The sequence below is a fragment of the Notolepis coatsorum genome (genome assembly GCF_963971535.1).
Source record: "Notolepis coatsorum genome assembly, chromosome: 17".
Classification (NCBI taxonomy): domain Eukaryota; kingdom Metazoa; phylum Chordata; class Actinopteri; order Aulopiformes; family Paralepididae; genus Notolepis; species Notolepis coatsorum.
The window spans coordinates 100,037,944-100,057,367 of NC_140181.1; the positions used below are offsets into that span (position 1 = coordinate 100,037,944).

A 19,424-nucleotide genomic window follows, 5' to 3' on the forward strand; every position below is an offset into this window, starting at 1 on the left:
AAGGAGGAAATGTTCTGCTGCTCTGCAGCTTCTCCCGAGGTGGTAGTAGGGGGTAGCAGATGCTGACGTCAGAGCCGCTCTGCAGACCTCTCTCGGCAGAATCTCCGAGGTGATGCGGGACCGAGAGAGAGAGAGAGGGAGCGAGTCAACACAGGGTGCAGGTAGAACGAGCAGGAGAACAGGAGAGGTGACTTGTACCCAAAAACAAAAGTTATCCAAGTGAACTAATCTTCGTGTAAACACACACAGTGAGCAATGTTCCAAAACACAATCCCAAGTGAAAAATATCTTCGGTGCAAAATAGACACTGAGAGCGAAGTCCAAAATACAATCCAATGTGATAATATCTTCGGTGTGAAAAACACACAGTGGGAGATGTTAGGTCAAAATATTATCCCAGTGAAACAATCAAAAAGGCAACCGCTGGGTGAGTGACTGTCTGATAAAAAGGTGGTAATCTTCAGTGTTATAAAAACACACGAAAACGGAATTTGATCAAAGACAGTCATTAAAAACTCACCCAGGCGTTGTGCGTAAAGAGCGCTGGGACAGCAGCGGAGCGAGCGCGTCGCCACGGGAAAAAAGGTGTCCAAGAGGAAGGCTTCTTGGATATCCTGAAGGTAAAGCACAGGGAACAACAGCAGCAGCAGGAACGGCGAATGCAAACAGAAAATATCAAAACGATCCAACAAAACTTGAGTGGGGAAACGGGGTATAAATAATACGGGATTGATTGATTGACAAGCAGTGACAGCTGGGGGATGTGATTGAAAAGCGTGTGGACGGGAGAGAACCAATCAACGACGTCTCTGGGAAGAAGCGTGTGAATGGGGGAATGAAATGATTAACAGAAACAAATGGAAAACAGAGCGAGGTGGTTTAAAGGAACAGAGCGAGTAAGTGAGCAAGGACAGAAACCTCACAGTATTACTACCTACTATGCTAATATTATGTCTATACTACTATGCACTCAAGACTGTAGCACTCAAGTTCGTCACTGTTTGACGAACAATCTTACGTATCCTTAGCTGCCAGAGTTGTACCCTTTCTGCTGACCTGTTGTACAGAACTTGTAAGTCACTTTGGATAAGTGTTCAGCTAAACGACTAACTGTAAATTATATGTAAAAGGTATCGCAAAATGTATATTGCCTTTAAATAACACTGTTACTAGCTTTTCCTAATTGACTTCCATCAACGAAAATGCTCAGAATCGGGACTGCGTGGAATAAACTCGCCGACTTTGCGACGGCTCCCACGGGGAAACTATTGCCCCAATCCCCGCGAGATTAAATCCACGGGTACCCCTCGATGATATGGTGCTAATTAGGAAGAGTGTCTTGACATGTGCAATACATTTGAAATGTATTTGAAGGATAAACCCCTTGAGATATGCTATCTCGTTTACGAGGGGGTCCTTAACATAAGATACAAAACATGCAATACAATACATAACAAAACAAAACAAAGCACAGGACAACAAAATACACTTATACACTGACAGACGCTCTCCCAAGCTCATCCCCACAGACCACACTGATTCAATATATATATATATATGTTACCATATAAATGTACATACAAAATTATAGTTTGATCTGTAAACATGTAAATCCTAACACAATAAATCAGTAACAAGTGCCAGTAGTCTGTAGATGAGTGAACAAAGATATCTTAAATAGCCGGTAAGAAGTGAGAGATCTGAGTGAACTAGGCAGTTTGTTCCAATCAGCTGGTGCTTTATATTTAAAGGCAAGTTGACCAATAACTTTGGTGGTTTGAGGTATGATAAAGAAAGGATGATCCGTGTGTCTTAAATTAAAGAGAAACTCACTGGAGCTGTCTGTCTGCTTACCCCCCCCCCCCCCCCCCCCCCTACAGCTTTTGCTGGCCCTCCTGCTCCACCGAGAGTGGTCAGTGCCTCCAACACCTGCATCAACCTGTCCTGGGCCGCGCCCGCCGAGACAGGAGGGTCCCGCATCTCTGGTTACAATGTGGAGAAGCGAAAGAAGGGCAGTAATCTTTGGAGCCCTGTCAATCCTACAGATGAACCTATAAAAGGTCTGTTTGTTGTTGTTGTTGTTGTTGTTTGCCTTTCTTTTTTCAAACAAAGGTTCGATCTTTACAGAACGTAACGCCCGCTCTTCTTTCACCTCTTCTAGAAAAGAAATTTGCGGTGACGGACGTCGTGGAAGGTGTGGAGTATGAATTCAGAGTCGTCGCCATCAACTTCTCGGGACTCGGTGAATACAGCAACCCATCGGAGTTCGCTTTTGCGAGAGATGCAAAGAGTGAGTGTTGCGTCCTTGTTTTTCTAAATACACAATACAAAATGACATTATTGAAAATTATGAAATAATTACACATATTATTTCCAGGCATTAAAATAATCAAAAGAAATATATAATAATTATTTAGTAATAATAATCTTGAAATCCCTTGTACACCCCCCCAGAGCCTCCAGGTAAAGTGATTGACCTGAAGGTGACAGAGACGTCGTATACCCACTTGTCCGTGGCGTGGACCAAGCCCGAGGACAAGGCAGGGGTCCAGGACGAGGCGAGGGGATATTACGTTGAGATTCGCCACGCTGAGAACCCCGACTGGTTACGTTGTAATTCCATCCCCTTCCTCCTGAATTCCTACTCCGTGAAAGGCCTGAGGTCCATGGGTATGTACTGGGTCCGGGTGATCGCCACCAACGACGGCGGAGAGGGCGAGCCCAATGACCTGGACAACTACGTCCTGGCGATGCCTCCGCCTGGTATGTCACGTTTGCTTTTGGGCAATTTTATGGAACAATGATGTGGCTTGCTCTTAGTGTTTTCTTTGTTGTTGTTTTTGTTGACCTTTATTTAACCAGGAAGTCCCTTGAGATTAAGACCTGGTCAAGATAGCGCACCATTACAAAATTACTAAATCTGAAAATAGAGCATGTTTAAAACAGACAAGGGACAGTAGAAAAATAAAGCATGTTAAAAACAGAAACAGACAAAGGACAATAGAAAAATAGAGCATGTTAAAAACAGAAACAGACAAAGGACAATAGAAAAATAGAGCATGAACAGACAAGGGACAATAGAAAAATAGAGCATGTTAAAAGATCCAGCTTATGAATAGCAATTGCACTCTTCAGTTACACAGTTTTTACCAAAGCTTTGAACTCTCCCAGGGAGACAAACTCATTAACATGTCAAGCCCTAGCCCTATTTTCTGAAAATCCGCCTAAATTACATACCTAAGTAGATGGAAGAAAGATTGCTCCACTTCTACAAGGGCCATTTGCATGTTCTTGTTATCTAGGGACATCTATGGATCTCAGGGAATGCATTCCCAGTGTCAGAAATATTGTGTCTGTTACTACACAGTAAATTTCGCTGAGTAAATTTTACTCAAACTGAGTAAATTTTACTCACTTGGGCTCAAATGGACTCAGTTTGAGTAAAATTTACTCTGCGAATTGAGTAAATTGTAATAAACCAAAGGAGAATATCAATAAAACAGCTCTGTGTAGGAGTGTGAGGTGTGGTACTCTTATAAATAATTTTTTTTAATTTATGCGCTTTTCCCTCTGACTATGTTCCAGTGAGGCCACAATTCACAGATCGCAAGATGAAGAGTTTCATGGTTGTGAGAGCAGGCAACACCGTCAGGCTCACCATCAACTTTGAGGTAGGGGCTGATATTAATGACTCATATTTATTTCTGTTTATTTTCCTCATATTTCTATATTCAGAGTTAATTATATTGTTTACACTGTTTATTTCTTCTCATATTTTTATATTCAGATCTATATGTCTTTCTACTATTACCCTGCCCATACCTGTACCTCCCCTCCCCCATGCTGCTATGAAGCCCAAATTCCCCCAAGGGGATCAATAAAGGAATATCTTATCGTCATTACACACTTATATTTATGCTCATCACGTGTAATAGATTGTGTTCAATCTATCAATCTATACCCCCCCCCCACACACACACACACACTCTATACAAGGGCATTCGGCTTAACCAGGTTTAATCTTCTGTAGTGTGGTAGTGAAAGGGTTAACCTTCTGTAGTGTGGTAGTGAAGGGGTTAACCTTATATAGTGAAAGGGTTAACCCTGTGTAGTGTGGTAGTGAAAGGGTAAACCTGCTGTAGTGTGGTATAGGGAAAGGTTAACCGTCTGTAGTGTGGTAGTGAAAGGGTTAACCTTATGTAGTGTGGTAGTGAAAGGGTTAACCTTCCGTAGTGTGGCAAAAGCATCACAATACCTCTAACATTGTGAGTATGTTGACAGGCCTCTCCGTGGCCAGAGGTCATCTGGACGAAGGACAACATGCCTGTGACGAAGCGCATCACAATCACCAACTCTGACGGATCCTCTCAGATGCTGATACCCTCCTCCGAGCGCTCCGACTCAGGGGTCTTCTGCATTCTAGTGAAGAACATGGCGGGCCAGGAGACGTTCAGCGTGGAGATCAGGGTCACAGGTAAAAAAAAAAAACACGACTAATGATGCCAGACTGAAGGTCTGAAAGTAGTTCTTTAGTTTTTCTACCACAAGAGGTACCGGATCCTCATAAATAGGTACCGGAACACAGGAAGTAAGAAACCGAGAGGTCCCCGGATCCTGTTCCAGCAGGATCCGGCACAAATTAAGCCCTGCAGCTAACCCCACATGGCAGCTAGAGACATGGGGACGAGCTTAGCGAAGTAACGGAGGAGAAAAGAGAGAGAGAGCTGTTAGCATGGCCCACCGTTCCGACGGCCCACCCCACTGTGTGAGTGAATGGGTAAAATGTGAGGAAGGAATTGTAAAGCGATTTGGATAAAAGCTGCTATTTATTTAATTTATTTAACCTTTATTCAACCAGATCAAATCTCTTTTACAAGAGTGACCTGGCCAAGAAGGACAGCAAAAACACATCACAAGTGAGCTCGTGGTTTTAGACACACAGTTCCAAGTTTCAAGTTCAAGTTTCTTTAATATTTGTCATACAGAAGTACAGAATACTTTTATACAAAATGCTTCTTACTGTTACGCTCCAGAGACTGTGCAAGACAAGATAAGTATGAAATAAAATAACATAGTAAAATTAGAAGTAAAAAATGAGGTCACAGTGTTCAGTTTAGACATATGTACAATGTTCGATGCAGAATAGACGTAGTTACCATACAATATACAATACTGTGCAGTGTACTATAATATACAATACTATATAGTGCAAGGCAGAAATGGGACGAGGTGCAATTTAGGTACAATTCACAGTAGGTGTACGAGTTGTAGTGCAAATCCTTTATCAATAAATATAAAGTGTAAAGTGTGTTTGTGTGATCTAAAGTGTGGAGAGTGGGTGCTGCAGTGTGTTGTTTGTTTGAGTGAGTGTGTGCGTGTGGGTGTGTGTGCTGTGTGCATTTGATGGTTGTTGCATAGTGTTTATTGTTCGTTTAGCAGCCTGATGGCCTGGGGATAGAAGCTTCTTCTGAGTCTTTCTGTGCTCGCCTTAAGACTCCGGTATCGCTTGCCTGACCGCAGCAGTTCAAAGAGGCAGTTGTTCGGGTGGCTCGAGTCCTTAATAATTCTCTTAGCCTTCCCCTTGCACCGCTTGTTGTATATTGTTCTGGAGGGTGGGAAGCCCCCCTCCAATTGTGCGTTCGGCTGAACGTGTCACTCTTTGTAGTCTGCTACGGTCTTGTGCAGTGCTATTCCCAAACCAGGAGGTGATGTTGCCGGTCAGGATGCTCTCTATTGTACATGAGTAGAAGTTCCTAAGGATCTTCTGACTGACTTGGAACTTCCTTAGGCGCCTGAGGAAGTAGAGGCGTTGTCGTGCCTTCTTCACAACACTGTCAATGTGTGTGGTCCATGTCAAGTCCTCGGATATGTGGGCTCCGAGGTACTTGAAACTGTTCACTCTCTCAACCGGTGCCCCGTCGATGCTGAGGGGGCTGTAGTCCTTGACCCCCGACCTCCTGAAGTCCACAATCATCTCTTTTGTTTTGCTGACGTTCAGGGAGAGGCAGTTCTCCTGACACCACTGTGACAGGTTCTCTACCTCTTCCAGGTAGGCCCTTTCGTCGTTGGCAGAGATCAGGCCCACCACTACTGTGTCATCAGCAAATTTGATGATGGTGTTGTTGTTCCGCTGTGCTACGCAGTCATGTGTGTACAGGGAGTAGAGGAGGGGGCTCAGAACACAGCCCTGGGGGGCCCCTATGTTGAGCGTGATGGATGAGGAGGTGCAGTTGCCGGCTCTTACCACCTGGGGTCTGCCCGTCAGGAAGTCCAAGACCCACTGGCAGAGGTCATAGTTCAAGCCCAGGTCCCTGAGCTTGGCTATGAGTTTGGAGGGGACTATGGTATTGAATGCTGAGCTGTAGTCAATGAACAGCATTCTCACATAGTTCCCCTGCCTCTTGTCCAGGTGTGATGCTGCTGTGTGCAGCACATGGGCTATGGCGTCCTCCGTGGACCTGTTGGGGCGATATGCAAATTGCAGAGGGTCCAGGTTGATGGGGAGGGAGGAACAGATGTAGCCCTTCACTAGCTTCTCAAAGCACTTCATGGCTATGGAGGTGAGGGCTACAGGGCGGTAGTCGTTGAGGCAAGCGGGCGTAGATTTTTTGGGTACAGGGATGATGGTGGACTTCTTCAGACAGGTGGGGATGACAGCCTGTTCCAAGGACAGGTTGAAGATGTCAGTGAATACCGGGGCCAGTTGGTCGGCACAGACTTTTAGGACGCGGCCGGGGATGCCGTCCGGTCCTGCTGCCTTCCTGATATTCACTTTTTTAAAGATCCGTCTCACCTCATGCTCTGTTACCCTGAACACTGAGTCTCCATCAGCAGACCCCCCCCCCCCCCCCATTGCCGTGGTTTGTAGGCTGGTGTTGTTATTCACAGCCTCAAACCTCGCATAGAAGGAATTGAGATCATTTGCTAAGGAGATGTCACTGTTCAGTTTGAGGGGGGTGCCTTTGTAGTCTGTCATTGTTCTGAGGCCCTGCCACATGCCTCTAGAGTCAGCCTGTTCAAACTGAAGTTCAACTTTATCCCTGTAACGCCGTTTTGCCTCTATTACTGCTCTCCTGACGTTGTATCTTGCCATCTTGTGTTCTTCCATGTTGCCTGTCACCAGCCCGGTGTTGTATGCTGATGTGCGCACTTTCAGAGCCTCACGGACGGATTTGTCTACCCAGGGCTTTTGATTTGGGTAGATTTTAATTTTGGTGGAGGGGATTGTTTCTTCTACCAGAGTACAGACATAGTCAATTACCGTTTCGGTGTATTCGTTAATATTGGCTGTGTTATCACGGAATACACTCCAGTCTGTGCATTCAAGTGCAGCTTGGAGTGACTCCTCTGACGTCACGGCCCAACGCTTAACCTCTCGCGAGACCACCGGCGTTCGCTTGAGACTTTGTTTGTACTTTGGCAAAAGAAAGATGGCGGCGTGATCGCTTTTACCGAATGGACTAAGAGCCTGTGACTTGTACCCATTCTTAAATTGCGAGTATACATGGTCTAATATGTTCTCGCCTCTGGTGGGACAGGTCACATGCTGATAGAAATTCGGCAACACCTTTTTAAGACGCGCGCTGTGGAAATCACCCAGAACCAAAATGGCAGCGTCAACATTAGCTGTCTGGAGTTTGTTTACCTCGTCGTGAAGTTTTGAAAGTGCGACCCCAGTGTTCGCGTGTGGTGGAATGTACACTCCGATGAGGATGATGGACGTTAACTCTCTTGGGAGGAAGAAGGGTCGACATTTTATCGTGATAAACTCCAGGTCTGGGGAGCAGTGGTTAGACAGTTCCTTTGCGTTGCCTACATCGCACCACTCCTTGTTTATCATGAAGGCAATGCCGCCTCCTTTCTTCTTTAGTGACTCTTCTGCCGTCCGGTCCTTGCGGAGGACGAAGAAGTGGTCTGCCGGTTCTATTGCGTGATTCGGGACATCTGGACTCAGCCAAGTTTCTGTGAAACAGAGGACGTTACAATCCCGAATGTCCCTCTGGAATTGGATCCGTGCTCTGATGTCGTCCAGTTTATTCCCTATCGATTGCACATTGGCCAACAATATGCTGGGCAATGTGGTTCTGTGTCGTTTGGACCTCAGTCTGTTCCGGACTCCGGCTCTCTTCCCTCTTCGTCGTGGCGTCTCCTGGCTTTGGCCATGGCCACAACAAAGGATCTCCGCTGGCCATTGTTGTTGTTCGGCAATCCGATCCAGAGAGCAATCCAATCAGTACGCTTTCTTTAATCCAATGTCAATGATTGACTGACGGTCATACACGTATAATGCACCAACAGTAGGTGCAAATAAAACTCTTAATACTATAAAAATTAACAAAAGAAAGCACAGTCTCGACGGAGCGATCAGAGAGGCAGCCGTTCGTTGCAGCGCCATGATCAACCAGAAAGGGAAAGAAAATACGCTCTGTCAATTAAAACATGTACAGTTTCCTATGGTTTCCAAATTAATGTTTGAATACATTTAGAGTTAATGTATCCTGTAGTTTAAGTTTGTCTCGCAGGCTATTCCATGCAGATGGAGCAGAAACCCCTAAAGCCTTTTTTCCAAGATCAGAATAAAAACGTGGGGCCGTCATTAACAAATGGACCTGTGATCGTAGCCCATAAGAACTTTGCTTTGGAATCAGAAGGCAAGGCAAGGAAGCCAGGAAGTTGACCTAAAATGGCTATATAATAATAATAATAATAATAATAATAATAATAATAATAATAATAATAATAATAATAATAATAATAATAATAATAATAATAATAATAATAATAATAATAATAATAATAATAATAATAATAATAATAATAATAATAATAATAATAATAATAATAATAATAATAATAATAATAATAATAATAATATCTTAGATTTATATAGCGCCTTTCAAGAGACTCAAGGCGCTTAACAGGAGGGGGCAGCTAGGGTAAGGGGATCAGGGAAAAACGTAACAAAAAAGTAAAAAGGAAAGAAAAGAAAAAAGAAAAGAGGGAAATCTTTGGTTCATCTTTGGTGAAGAGGTGGGTTTTGAGTTGGGATTTGAAGGAGTGCAGGGATGTAGCACTATGGATGTTTGGAGGGAGTGTGTATCGGCAAATCCCAAACGTCGTCAGCCGCGATCAGAACGGGGTAGAACTTTTCAGATGCACCTTTTCCAGCTCACAATTAATTCAGTTGAGTCATAGATTACGTTCAGATGTTATTTATTGTGATCCCATCGATCTCCAAGCATAGGATGCACAATACCAACACGAAAGCGTTTTCATACCAATAGGGGGAGCAATCATTCCAAATAACCAAAAATATTCTGTTTCATTATAAATATATACACAATATAGAATATAGAATAAGTTTAAATCTAAATATCAACACATGATGGTCAAAAAGAAAACATTTAAATAATAAGCAATATGGCTACAACAGAGTGAGTTCCAGAGGGTGGGTGCGGCAACAGAGAAGGCTCTGGGACCTACAGTGCGCAGGCTGGTGGTGGGGATGGAGAGGAGACCGGAGTCAGAGGACCGCAGCCTCCGGGGTGGGATGTAGGGATGGAGGAAGTCGGCTAGGTACCGGGGGGGAAAGGGAGTGAAGGGAGTTGTAGGTGATGAGGAGGATCTTGAAATTGATGCAGGACTTGACTGGAAGCCAGTGGAGGTGGATGAGGTGATGTGGTGCCAGGACTTGGTGCGGTGAGAACCCTATAGCAGCAGCATTTTGGACGTATAGCCTGTTCAGGGCATTGCTGGGTAGCCCTACGAGGACAGAGTTTGTGTAGTCGAGATGGGAGGTGACGAAGGTGTGAATGAGAGTCTCTGCTACAGAGTCAGGGAGAGATGGCCGGAGTCTGGAAATGTTCCTGAGATGGAAAAAAGCTGATTTAGTTATTGATTTCATATGCACATTTTGCCATTTTAACATTTCCAGATGACCCGAAGCCTCCCGGCCCAGTGGAGCTGGAGGAGAACGTTCCCGACACAGTGACGGTGTCCTGGGACCCGTCTCCGGACGAGAAGCGTGACGACCGCCTCCACTACTCCGTGTCCATGCTGGACTCCACCAAGGGCACCTGGAGCGTGGTGGCCGACCGGCTCTTCAACAACAAGTTCACCGTCTGCAACGTCATGCGAGGCCGGGAGTACCACTTCCGGGTCTACGCCAAGAACGACATCGGCATGTCCGCACCCGCTGAGTCACCCACCTGGGGAACGCCGAAAAAAAAAGGTATGGGTTTTGGCGCATGGTGAATATTTTCATTAATTAATTAATTAATTAATTTTATTAAAGGAGCACTTCACCCAAACATTTTTATGTGTGTATCAATTACTCACCACGTGATGCCTTGAATTCATGAAGATATTTCTTTCTTCTCGCATGTCTCCACGGTGAACATAGAATAAAAAAAAAACTATAGAAATACTTGATTCATTTAAGTTAATGGCAGCACAACTATATGAAAACATCCATTTATGAACTCTCACAAATTGTGCAGTATAATCCAAGTTTCATTCATCCAGTCGTATACTTGGTACAAACACAAGCATTTTCACGAAAACATTTCCGGTTCAATACTGCGTTCAAATGGTCAGCGTTTACAAATTTTGCATCCAATGAAATGCTTTCTAGAATGACATTTACAGCACATTGTAACTAAGCCATGACTTGGCCTCTTTAACTAAATTGGACAAATGTTCAATGTTAGCTTGCTAGCTAACGTTACTAATGTTGCTTAACGTTGCTAACGTACGTTGCTAACATTAGCCTGCTAGCTAATGGGTCGACCACAATGCACATTGAGCGTAATGCATAAACATGTGGAATCAAAATAGCATTATGCAAGCCGTTTCATGGGGACTTCAACCATTTCTACCTCTCTCGCAGACACGTTTGTGGTGAACATGTTCCACAAAAAGGACTGTGACTTACGAATTGCTCCAGCCATCATCGTACCACTGAAGTTCCACACGGCACCCAAGGGCTACGAGTGCTACATGAGTTGTGCCGTGAGGGGAAACCCCAAACCTCGCATCACGTGGTACCGGAACAACGTCAGTCTCAACACCAACACAAACTACTTGATCACCAACATCTTTGGCGTGTGCTCCATGCTAATCCTCCGCGTGGGACCCAAGGACACGGGCGAATACACCATCTGTGCGGAGAACGGCCTGGGGAGGGCCGAGTGCTCCACCAATCTCAGTGTCAGAGGTGAGAGGAAATTATTACCTGATATAGAGCTGGTCAATAGTGTAATGGAAATGTTATCTATGTCCAATCCATCTGTGTTAAATCTCTGTACAGCTTGACTATAGTTTAATATGACCAACTAGTAAACTAGTCTGACTACAGCAGACACTAGGCTACAGTTCTGACTGTCTCTTTAACACTTTGGATGCCACGCCTCCCCGTCTCAAAACATGGTTGAATGCCACCACCCACTTCAATGATAGAGCTCTCATATTTGCAAACGCATAGCCATAAACGATGTCTTAAAATATGGCTATGTGTCTAATCTGGCCGTCGCTTATCAATGACTTGTTTGCAGTCAACATTGTCGAAACGGATTGTTTTTTAATTGGTTCATTTCCGTTTTATACCATTTTTCAGGAAAATATAAAGATTCTGTGATAAACGCCCTTTACTGGAATATTCTGCAATACACAAAAAAAAAATGTTACGGCCTATTTATGAATCGTTTTCAAATAAACGCTAGATTATCGATAGTATATGTGTACTTATGCACGCTATATAAGCGGGCTGAAAAATCGAATCTCTTATTTCCTGATTGCACGGACACACACACACACACACACACACAGACACACCTACACACACACACACATATGGCACACGCTGATATCTCTGTGAAAAAAGGTCTGATTATCCTAAGACTGGTAAAATAGATTCCTTACCTCAGAGCAGATGTTCTCCAAAAAGATTATTCCAATTCCTGATCGCCATTCCAAATATCAATCGCGTTTATTGATCCAGCGCTGGGTACTGGAAATATGTATTCCACGCTGTTTTGCGGCTCTGCAATGACTTGGATCCTCTCGGGTGGCTTGCCAGAGAAGTAAAATGAGGAAGCTGGAAAATTTCGAGATTTGGCATGAACTAACGATAAATCTCGTCGCTGGCACTCAAAGTGTTAACAACGAATCACGGTTAGGAGCATTTGGCCTCTGGTGTGAAAGACAGGTCTCATTCTCCAACGGACTTATGACAAAAAGGGCTTTCTCTTAGGGCCATTTGAGACCTTTTCGGGCAAGACATGAATATAGACAATATATTATAATATAATATTAATTATATCTGTTTTATTGGGACAGTTGGTGAATCCCAAAATCGGCCCGAAAAGGTCTCAAATGGCCATAAGAGAAAGCCCTTTTTGTCGTAAGTCCTTGGTGAATGAGACCCATAATAACACCGCCTAGCCAAGGCTTGTTTATTCATTTCTCCCCTTTGGGCAGATTTTGTTTACCTTTCTGTCATATCTGGATGTCTAATGTACGTCATTTCAATTATGTATTTAATCTGTGTCTGACCAGACCTCTTGGTCACTTTCTGGTCAGACGCTTGTGTGTACACATGTGTGACTCTCTATAAACTGATCTCTGTGGAAGCACAGATATTAAACTATGTTCTATATTTTTATATAAACTGACTATCTAATTTCTACAGTTATCTGTCATTGGCTCATTTTAAATATTCCTCAACAATAGATAAAGTGATCATCACAAGGACATCCCCAACTCACTCCCACTGACATTAATATATATATTAATATTTACATTTTGTCATTTAGATGACACTTTTATCCAAAGCAGGGGGGTTCATCTCCGGCAGCTAAGGGTCAGTGTCATTGGTTGGTAATTGTTAACACATAATATAGTAATATATTCCAAAAACAGTGTATTGTATTGGGTATCCTTTAAAAATAGCATTCTGAAAGATACACGAAAGCAACACTTTCTCGAAAATGTGAATTTTTCAGTTTTGTTCTTCGGCCATCGATATTTTATTATTGCAAAGCTGGACCCTCAATGTGAAACAGAACTATTCTATTGAACACAAATGATAATAAATAGTGTCTCCTCTTCTCTATCCCCCCCCACCCACAGACTGAAGAAAGAGTTCTGTTCTACAGCAGAAGCAGTGCCAGAGAGACAGTATATGTAACAATAAGACGGAGCCCTCCGCAACAACAACAAAAACAATAAATATTGAAATGTGATGTTATTTTAGGAGTAAAATGCGAATCTACTGCATTTTTTGGTGAAATGTGAGCTTTAAAGATGTTTAAAATGAATAACGATATATCTGCAGTGATCAGTTGCCATGGTGACGCTGTCACAGAAACCACTGGATGGCACGCGTGTTGAAAGGGTCAGGTCTTGTGTTAGTGGCGGCGGAGAGAGACTCTCTGAGAGACTTTGGTATATCTTTGAAGAATGATAATATCTATGATGATCGTTGTTTCTTGATGTTCTATGAGTCCAAATGCATGGTTGTGTTGCTTGAAAGTCGTGCACTGGTTTTTACTAAGAACTAGATGGAAGGAATACATAATTTAATTAACTGTATTTGAGAGGGAAGATAAAAATGTATATATGTGCCAAACCTGTCCGCTCCTCTGTCCCTCTCTTTCCCTTTCACTACATAAGGTTAACCCTTTCACTACCACAATACAGAAGGTTAACCCTTTCACTACCACACTACACAACGGGTTAACCCGTTCACTACCACACTGCAGAAGGTTAACCTTTCACTACCACACTACAGAAGGTTAACCCTTTCACTACCACACTACAACGGGTTAACCCGTTCACTACCACACTACAGAAGGTTAACCTTTCACTACCACACTACAGAAGGTTTACCCTTTCACTACCACACTACAGAGTGTGTTTCCAGTCCCCCTTCCTCATGTTTCACTGTCTCTAGATCTTGTAGCCATAGGCGGCCTTAGCTATGTTTCACCCATTTCCACTGAAACGGGCCCCACTCCCTAGCAGGGCCCTGGATTGACAAAGCAAACACACCCTGGATTGATAAAACAAATGTGCACAATGTGGATAACTGATTCACGGTGGAAATGCTTGAAAAGAGCATCACCAACACAGAAAGATGTTCATCTTTCACCGTGTAGAAGAAACCTTGCTCCTGACATAAACCAAGTAATGTAAATCTCCAGGGTCTAGTTGAGCTGCGTCGTGGTGAGTTTGGCACAGTGGCTACGGTAGCTTCCCGCCTTATGTGCAAATTTGCCTAAAATATATTTTCATTGGCTTCCTATTGTGATTCTGGGTGAGGTAGAATATAATGCATCATATCTTCAGAAACCTCCGAATTATGTATATGACATGTCACTGTAGCATTATGCTGTAAGATTTTAGGGTTGAAAAGTAAGCAGAAAATATAATTGTTAATATAAGGGCCCCATAAATAGCCTTGCGAATACTAAACATTTGCATTCATTATTTGTTTGCAGCGAGAACAAAGTGCAATAAACAAAAAAAGATATATTCACAGTGTATTCTGCCTCATTTATTGATGAAACAAAACCAACAGCAACACAATTTACCACCAAGAACAAAGAGTTTAGTCTCACAAAAATATCGCAAATTTTGTTAGCTTATGTGCTAATGTGACTGGGATTTCCCATTATAACCATTAGCATTGCGGCTAGCGTACATTAGCTAATAAAGCACAGGTTTCATAGCTAGCTTCGATATGTGTGTGTGTGTGTGTCACGTTGAAGGTGATGTCAGGACGCCCTATGACGACTAGTTACACTGACGGTACTGCTATTTGTTGCCGTTCGAACGCCACCTCACTCGACCAAATCCATGCCTCGGTTCTCGAGTTACATAACGATATGTCAGGCGAGCGTCTTTTTACGCTGCTCGTAAAGATGACCCCCTCAGACTCCCGGCGGTCCAGAACTGTTAATCATCTGCTGATGGCGGAAATGATTGGTTAGCGTTGTAGCCAATGAATGCAGCTTTCCAATGATACCCCACATGGGGGGGTGCGAATAAGGGATCTAGGTGAAAGTTGATGAGCAAAAACCAGAAGTCAATCACACTTGAGAATGAATTGTCGTGGATGATGAAATGGATTTGGAAGAGCTTTTTTTTTTGGCACATGGTTTACCCAGATCTCTCCCAAAGATCCATTTCTGAACGGATTTTTTATCAAATTTGGACCTTTAGGCTATGGATCCGCTGTGTTTTCCAGCTTATACCTATTTTTTTTATATTTTGTATTGGAACTGCTACAGAAAAATGTGAGTACACAAGTTCAAGTTCAACTCAAGTTCAGACCAGCTCTATTTCATTAGCACTAAAAGTGAATTTCCTTTTTTGCATTAGTAACTTCAGAAGGTTATCTCTCAGAAGAGACCAGGCGTATACATGTGCTATAAGTATAAAGTATAAAACTAAGCTTTGCAAAAAGTATGCAGTCATCAAGTTCAAGTAAAAAAAAAAAAATGCCACTTTTCTGGGTGCCTGTTCATCAGCAAGTACTGTAGGTGTCCAAACCTAAATAAAAAGATTCATACTACTTGTTGTGATGGTGTGTTCTTTATTTTTTTTAAAGGGTAAGGCTCCCATAAAGTAGCTCTGCATGCTTTGATATTTTTAGGGCTCAGTCTTTCATCCAAGCATGGTGAAAAGGGTCGCAAAAACAATGTGGTTTGAGAGAAATACCACTCTGATTAATAGCTATTAATACTGTATAATGAATTATAGCACAAGATTCTGCAGTTATAAACATCAAACTATATATAGCCCAAGTTCAGACAGCCTTGGCTACTGTATGTTTCACCCGTTTCAATTTAAATAGGCCACGGCCACTAGCAGGGTCCTGGATTGACGAATCAAATGCGTGCACTGTTCCAATGTGGATAACTGATGCACTTAACCCCTAACTGCTCCCGATGAGCAGGTTGGCACCTTGCATGGTCGCCTCCATGAGTGAATGGGTAAAATGTGAGGAACAAATTGTAAAGCACTTTTGATAAAAGCGCTATATAAATGCACCATTTACCCTTTAACTCAACGTCAGAAACATCAAGGAGCTGGTGGTGGACTATCGGCGAGGCAAGAGGAGGCTCCCCACTCCCTTCATTATTCAAGGGGAGATGGTGGAGACCTACAAGTTCCTGGGAGCAGACCCGGCGCCATGGGCGGGCATTAGGGGGCCGGGCCCGCCCACTGAGTCAGCTGTGCCCACCCTGGTAAAATTTTTATTTTTTTTTGTCAATCAAAGTCAACTATCCAAATCCTTATTCGGGGACAGCCCTAGTGGGCACTGATGTCAACAACAACACTACTGAAGCTAGCACGGCACTCTGTGAGAATTCGTTTTCTACCCTCAAGAACGTCTTTACAGAACATCGCCTTAGTATGCTTCATCGACGCAAGGCCAATTTAATTCAGTTGGCATTTGAAAAGGACTTAACACAGGAATGAGTGGAGGGACAGTGTTGTAAGAAGATTTCACTCTGTCCCAAAACGCTGCTTGCCGCTCTACTAATGATGGTGAGTAGCCTATGGAGGGATTTTGTTTGCTTTTTTATGCACCTTATTTTTGTCAGTTCAGTTCAGTTTGTCAGTGAATTCAGAAGTGTTGAATAAATGGAGACTTTTCAAAGATATAGAATAGAATAGAAATGTATTATCCTGAGGGAAATTTGACACTGCAAATCACTCAACATTAAACATTTAGACAGAACAAGTCACGAATAAGAATAACAAAACAAATGGCCTAAGAATAGAATACAATGAAATAGAATAAAAGATACAGTAAATAAATACAGTAAAAATATACTGAAGTCTACAGTAGGTGCAATATTGCACAGTGCTGTTTAAAAAGTAAGAGTTCAGGAAGATCGTAACTGTCACTCTGTGCTCAGTGATGCAGTGAGGCACAGTGATGCATTGTATAGTCTGATGGCTGTCGGAATGAAGGACTTCCTGTGCCGTTCAGTGCTGCATTTAGGTAGTGTGAGCCTATAACATGCTCCTCCTGTCAGCCAAGTCTGTGTATAGTGGGTGGGAGGGGTTTTCCCTGATGGCCTGGAGCTTAGCACGGTTCCTCCTCTCCGCCACCCTCGCTAGAGTCCAGCTCCACCCCAACCACGCTACTGGCCTTCCTGACCATCTTATCCAGCCTGTTTGTGTCCCCTGCTCTCAGTCCGCTGCCCCAGCAGGTCTGACTGTTATATATATCCGTTCAGTCTGTTTTTGTACAAGTGAATGTTCTTAAGATAGAGAGAAATTAGATTTTTCAATTGCCTCTCTGCTGTTTAGTTCAGCACCGTGGGCAGCGCCAAGCAAGCCACAGCGCCGTTGTCCCAGCTGAAACGTATAAAAGGGAACCTGTGTTGAAAAACCATTGTGCCCCCCCGAGAACATTTTATGCCCCTCCACTCATTTGTTTCTGCAGCCTGGTCTGCCTGGGAGTACACTTGAACAGTAGACTGGTCGGACAACACCGAGACCCTCTACAAGGAGGGACAGAGTAGGCAGTTCTTCCTGAGACGCAGGTCTGTAATGGTGGCAGAGAGGAGGGTTCAGGAAAAAGCTGGATGTTATACTGGACAACCCTTCCTGCCCCCTCTATGAGGAGCTAGCCAAGATGAGGAGACCATTCAGCTATACCCCCCCCCCCCCCCCCACACACACACAGAGACATGCTACAAAACACCTCGGCCAGTCCTTCGTGCCAGGCTCCGCAACCGTGGCCGTGGACTGCTGCCAATGCTACTACATTTGTTATGGACCATGTATAACAATCATCACTATTATTACTGACTGATTGAATCCTGCCATTTACTACTATCATCACATATTATGGTTACTATTACTATTGCTAATATCACCTCTTCTTCCTGTACCTCCCCTCCCCCTCCCCATGATGCCACACCTGAATTTACCCAAGGGGATTAATGAAGGACCACTTGACTTAAAGTAATCGAAATCTCACAGGTCTAGTTGAGTTTCAGTGTTTGTTTTCATGTTAAAATAATTAAATTAAAATAAAGGTTTCCTACACCTTTTGACTGTATAGTAGGTCTATTGAAAAAGGTTTTCTTTTTCAGTTTAAGATAATATAAGATAAGAATATTAGATCTATAGAAATATGAGAGAAGTTAACAGTGTAAACAATATAATTAACTCTGAATATAAAAATATGAGAAAAATAAACAGTGTAAACAAAGGTGCAGATGAGGGTCTGTATGCCCTGTCGGTTATATTATACGTTACAATAAATAATATAGGCAATAAATAATCTGAATATATATATACATACACACTATGAGTAAAAGTAAACGGTATAAGGTGCAGTATACACATGGTACCCTAACTAACATGATATATGTCATGTTGTAGTCCTCCATGACCTGCATTGGTGTCAGACACACTTTAGTGGTCAGACATTCCTAATAGTTCTCAAGTTCTGCAGCCGTTAGTTCTCCAGCTGCTGGCAGCGGTCCATGTCCACGGTTGTGGAGTTATATTATATGTTACTCTCAGTAAATATAGACAATACAATATTTTTTTATCTGAATATATACCACGAGTAAGAGTACAAATAAACAGTATGCAAGTAAAAGAAATGGCCACTTTTCTGGGTACTGTAGTTGTCCAAATCTAAATAAAAACATTGGAGGAGGTTGGGTAGGTGGGGTGGGGCCGGGTAGGTGGGGGGAACTGTACATTGGAGGAGGTGGGGTAGGTGGGGTGGAGGTGGAGGAGGGGTGGGGTGGGAACTGTACATTGGAGGAGGTGGGGTAGGTGGGGGGTGGAGGTGGAGGAGGGTGGGGTGGGAACTGTACATTGGAGGTGGGGGTGGGGAAACACATGCATTTTTGCTGTCATAAACAACTCGAGTTGAACTCGTGTGTCCTTATGTCACCGCCACTAGTAAGAATAGAAAACGTGCTCTATAGGTTGACTTGACCAGAGGACGTGTACTCTTTCCATTAGACAGCCGTGCACATGGTACAGGAGATCCAGCCACTCACGGAACGCCCCCCCCCCCCTCCCCCTCTCCTCTCTCTCTCTCTTCCTGGAAACGGAGAGACAGAGTAGCATGGGCAGCGGCACACCCCCTTCTCTCTCTCTCTCCTCACCGGGCCAACCAAGAACTTGCGGCTTATCTCCACTTTATTGAGCGCATTATTGGACGTAGATCCGCGCGTACGGCCGCTGCACCAACAATTACGCAAACAGGACACGGAGGTAATTGATCTAATTGATCTCTAACAGAGAGAGGCTTTCTGCAGCACGGGTGCCTCTGAATAATCACCTCTAAGCCCGTTAGAACATTGTGTCCTCCTTTGTTTTTAGTGAAAATGACAGCCAAGCATAGGAAAGGGAAAAGCAACAACCACAAACATGAAGAT

General features: G+C 43.4%; 2 protein-coding genes across 2 annotated transcripts in view; both read left to right on the forward strand.

The window, feature by feature from the left end:
* LOC311244170 (immunoglobulin-like and fibronectin type III domain-containing protein 1) overlaps window positions 1-11,313 on the forward strand; it is a gene marked incomplete at both ends in the record, with an annotated part of 80,343 nt that extends 69,030 nt beyond the window's left edge. The window contains 8 exons of the mRNA XM_084333577.1: window positions 1,881-2,060; window positions 2,162-2,290; window positions 2,455-2,763; window positions 3,586-3,671; window positions 4,282-4,474; window positions 9,935-10,231; window positions 10,889-11,215; window positions 11,309-11,313. Of these exons, the coding sequence (XP_084189703.1) occupies window positions 1,881-2,060; window positions 2,162-2,290; window positions 2,455-2,763; window positions 3,586-3,671; window positions 4,282-4,474; window positions 9,935-10,231; window positions 10,889-11,215; window positions 11,309-11,313 (1,526 nt within the window). The remainder of the gene's footprint in view (window positions 1-1,880; window positions 2,061-2,161; window positions 2,291-2,454; window positions 2,764-3,585; window positions 3,672-4,281; window positions 4,475-9,934; window positions 10,232-10,888; window positions 11,216-11,308) is intronic.
* Window positions 11,314-19,164: 7,851 nt separating this feature from the next.
* LOC311244171 (uncharacterized protein) overlaps window positions 19,165-19,424 on the forward strand; it is a gene marked incomplete at its 3' end in the record, with an annotated part of 27,027 nt that continues 26,767 nt past the window's right edge. Inside the window, exon 1 of the mRNA XM_084333578.1 lies at window positions 19,165-19,424. This exon is cut by the window's right edge and continues 243 nt beyond it. Within this exon, the coding sequence (XP_084189704.1) occupies window positions 19,374-19,424 (51 nt within the window). The 5' untranslated portion in view covers window positions 19,165-19,373.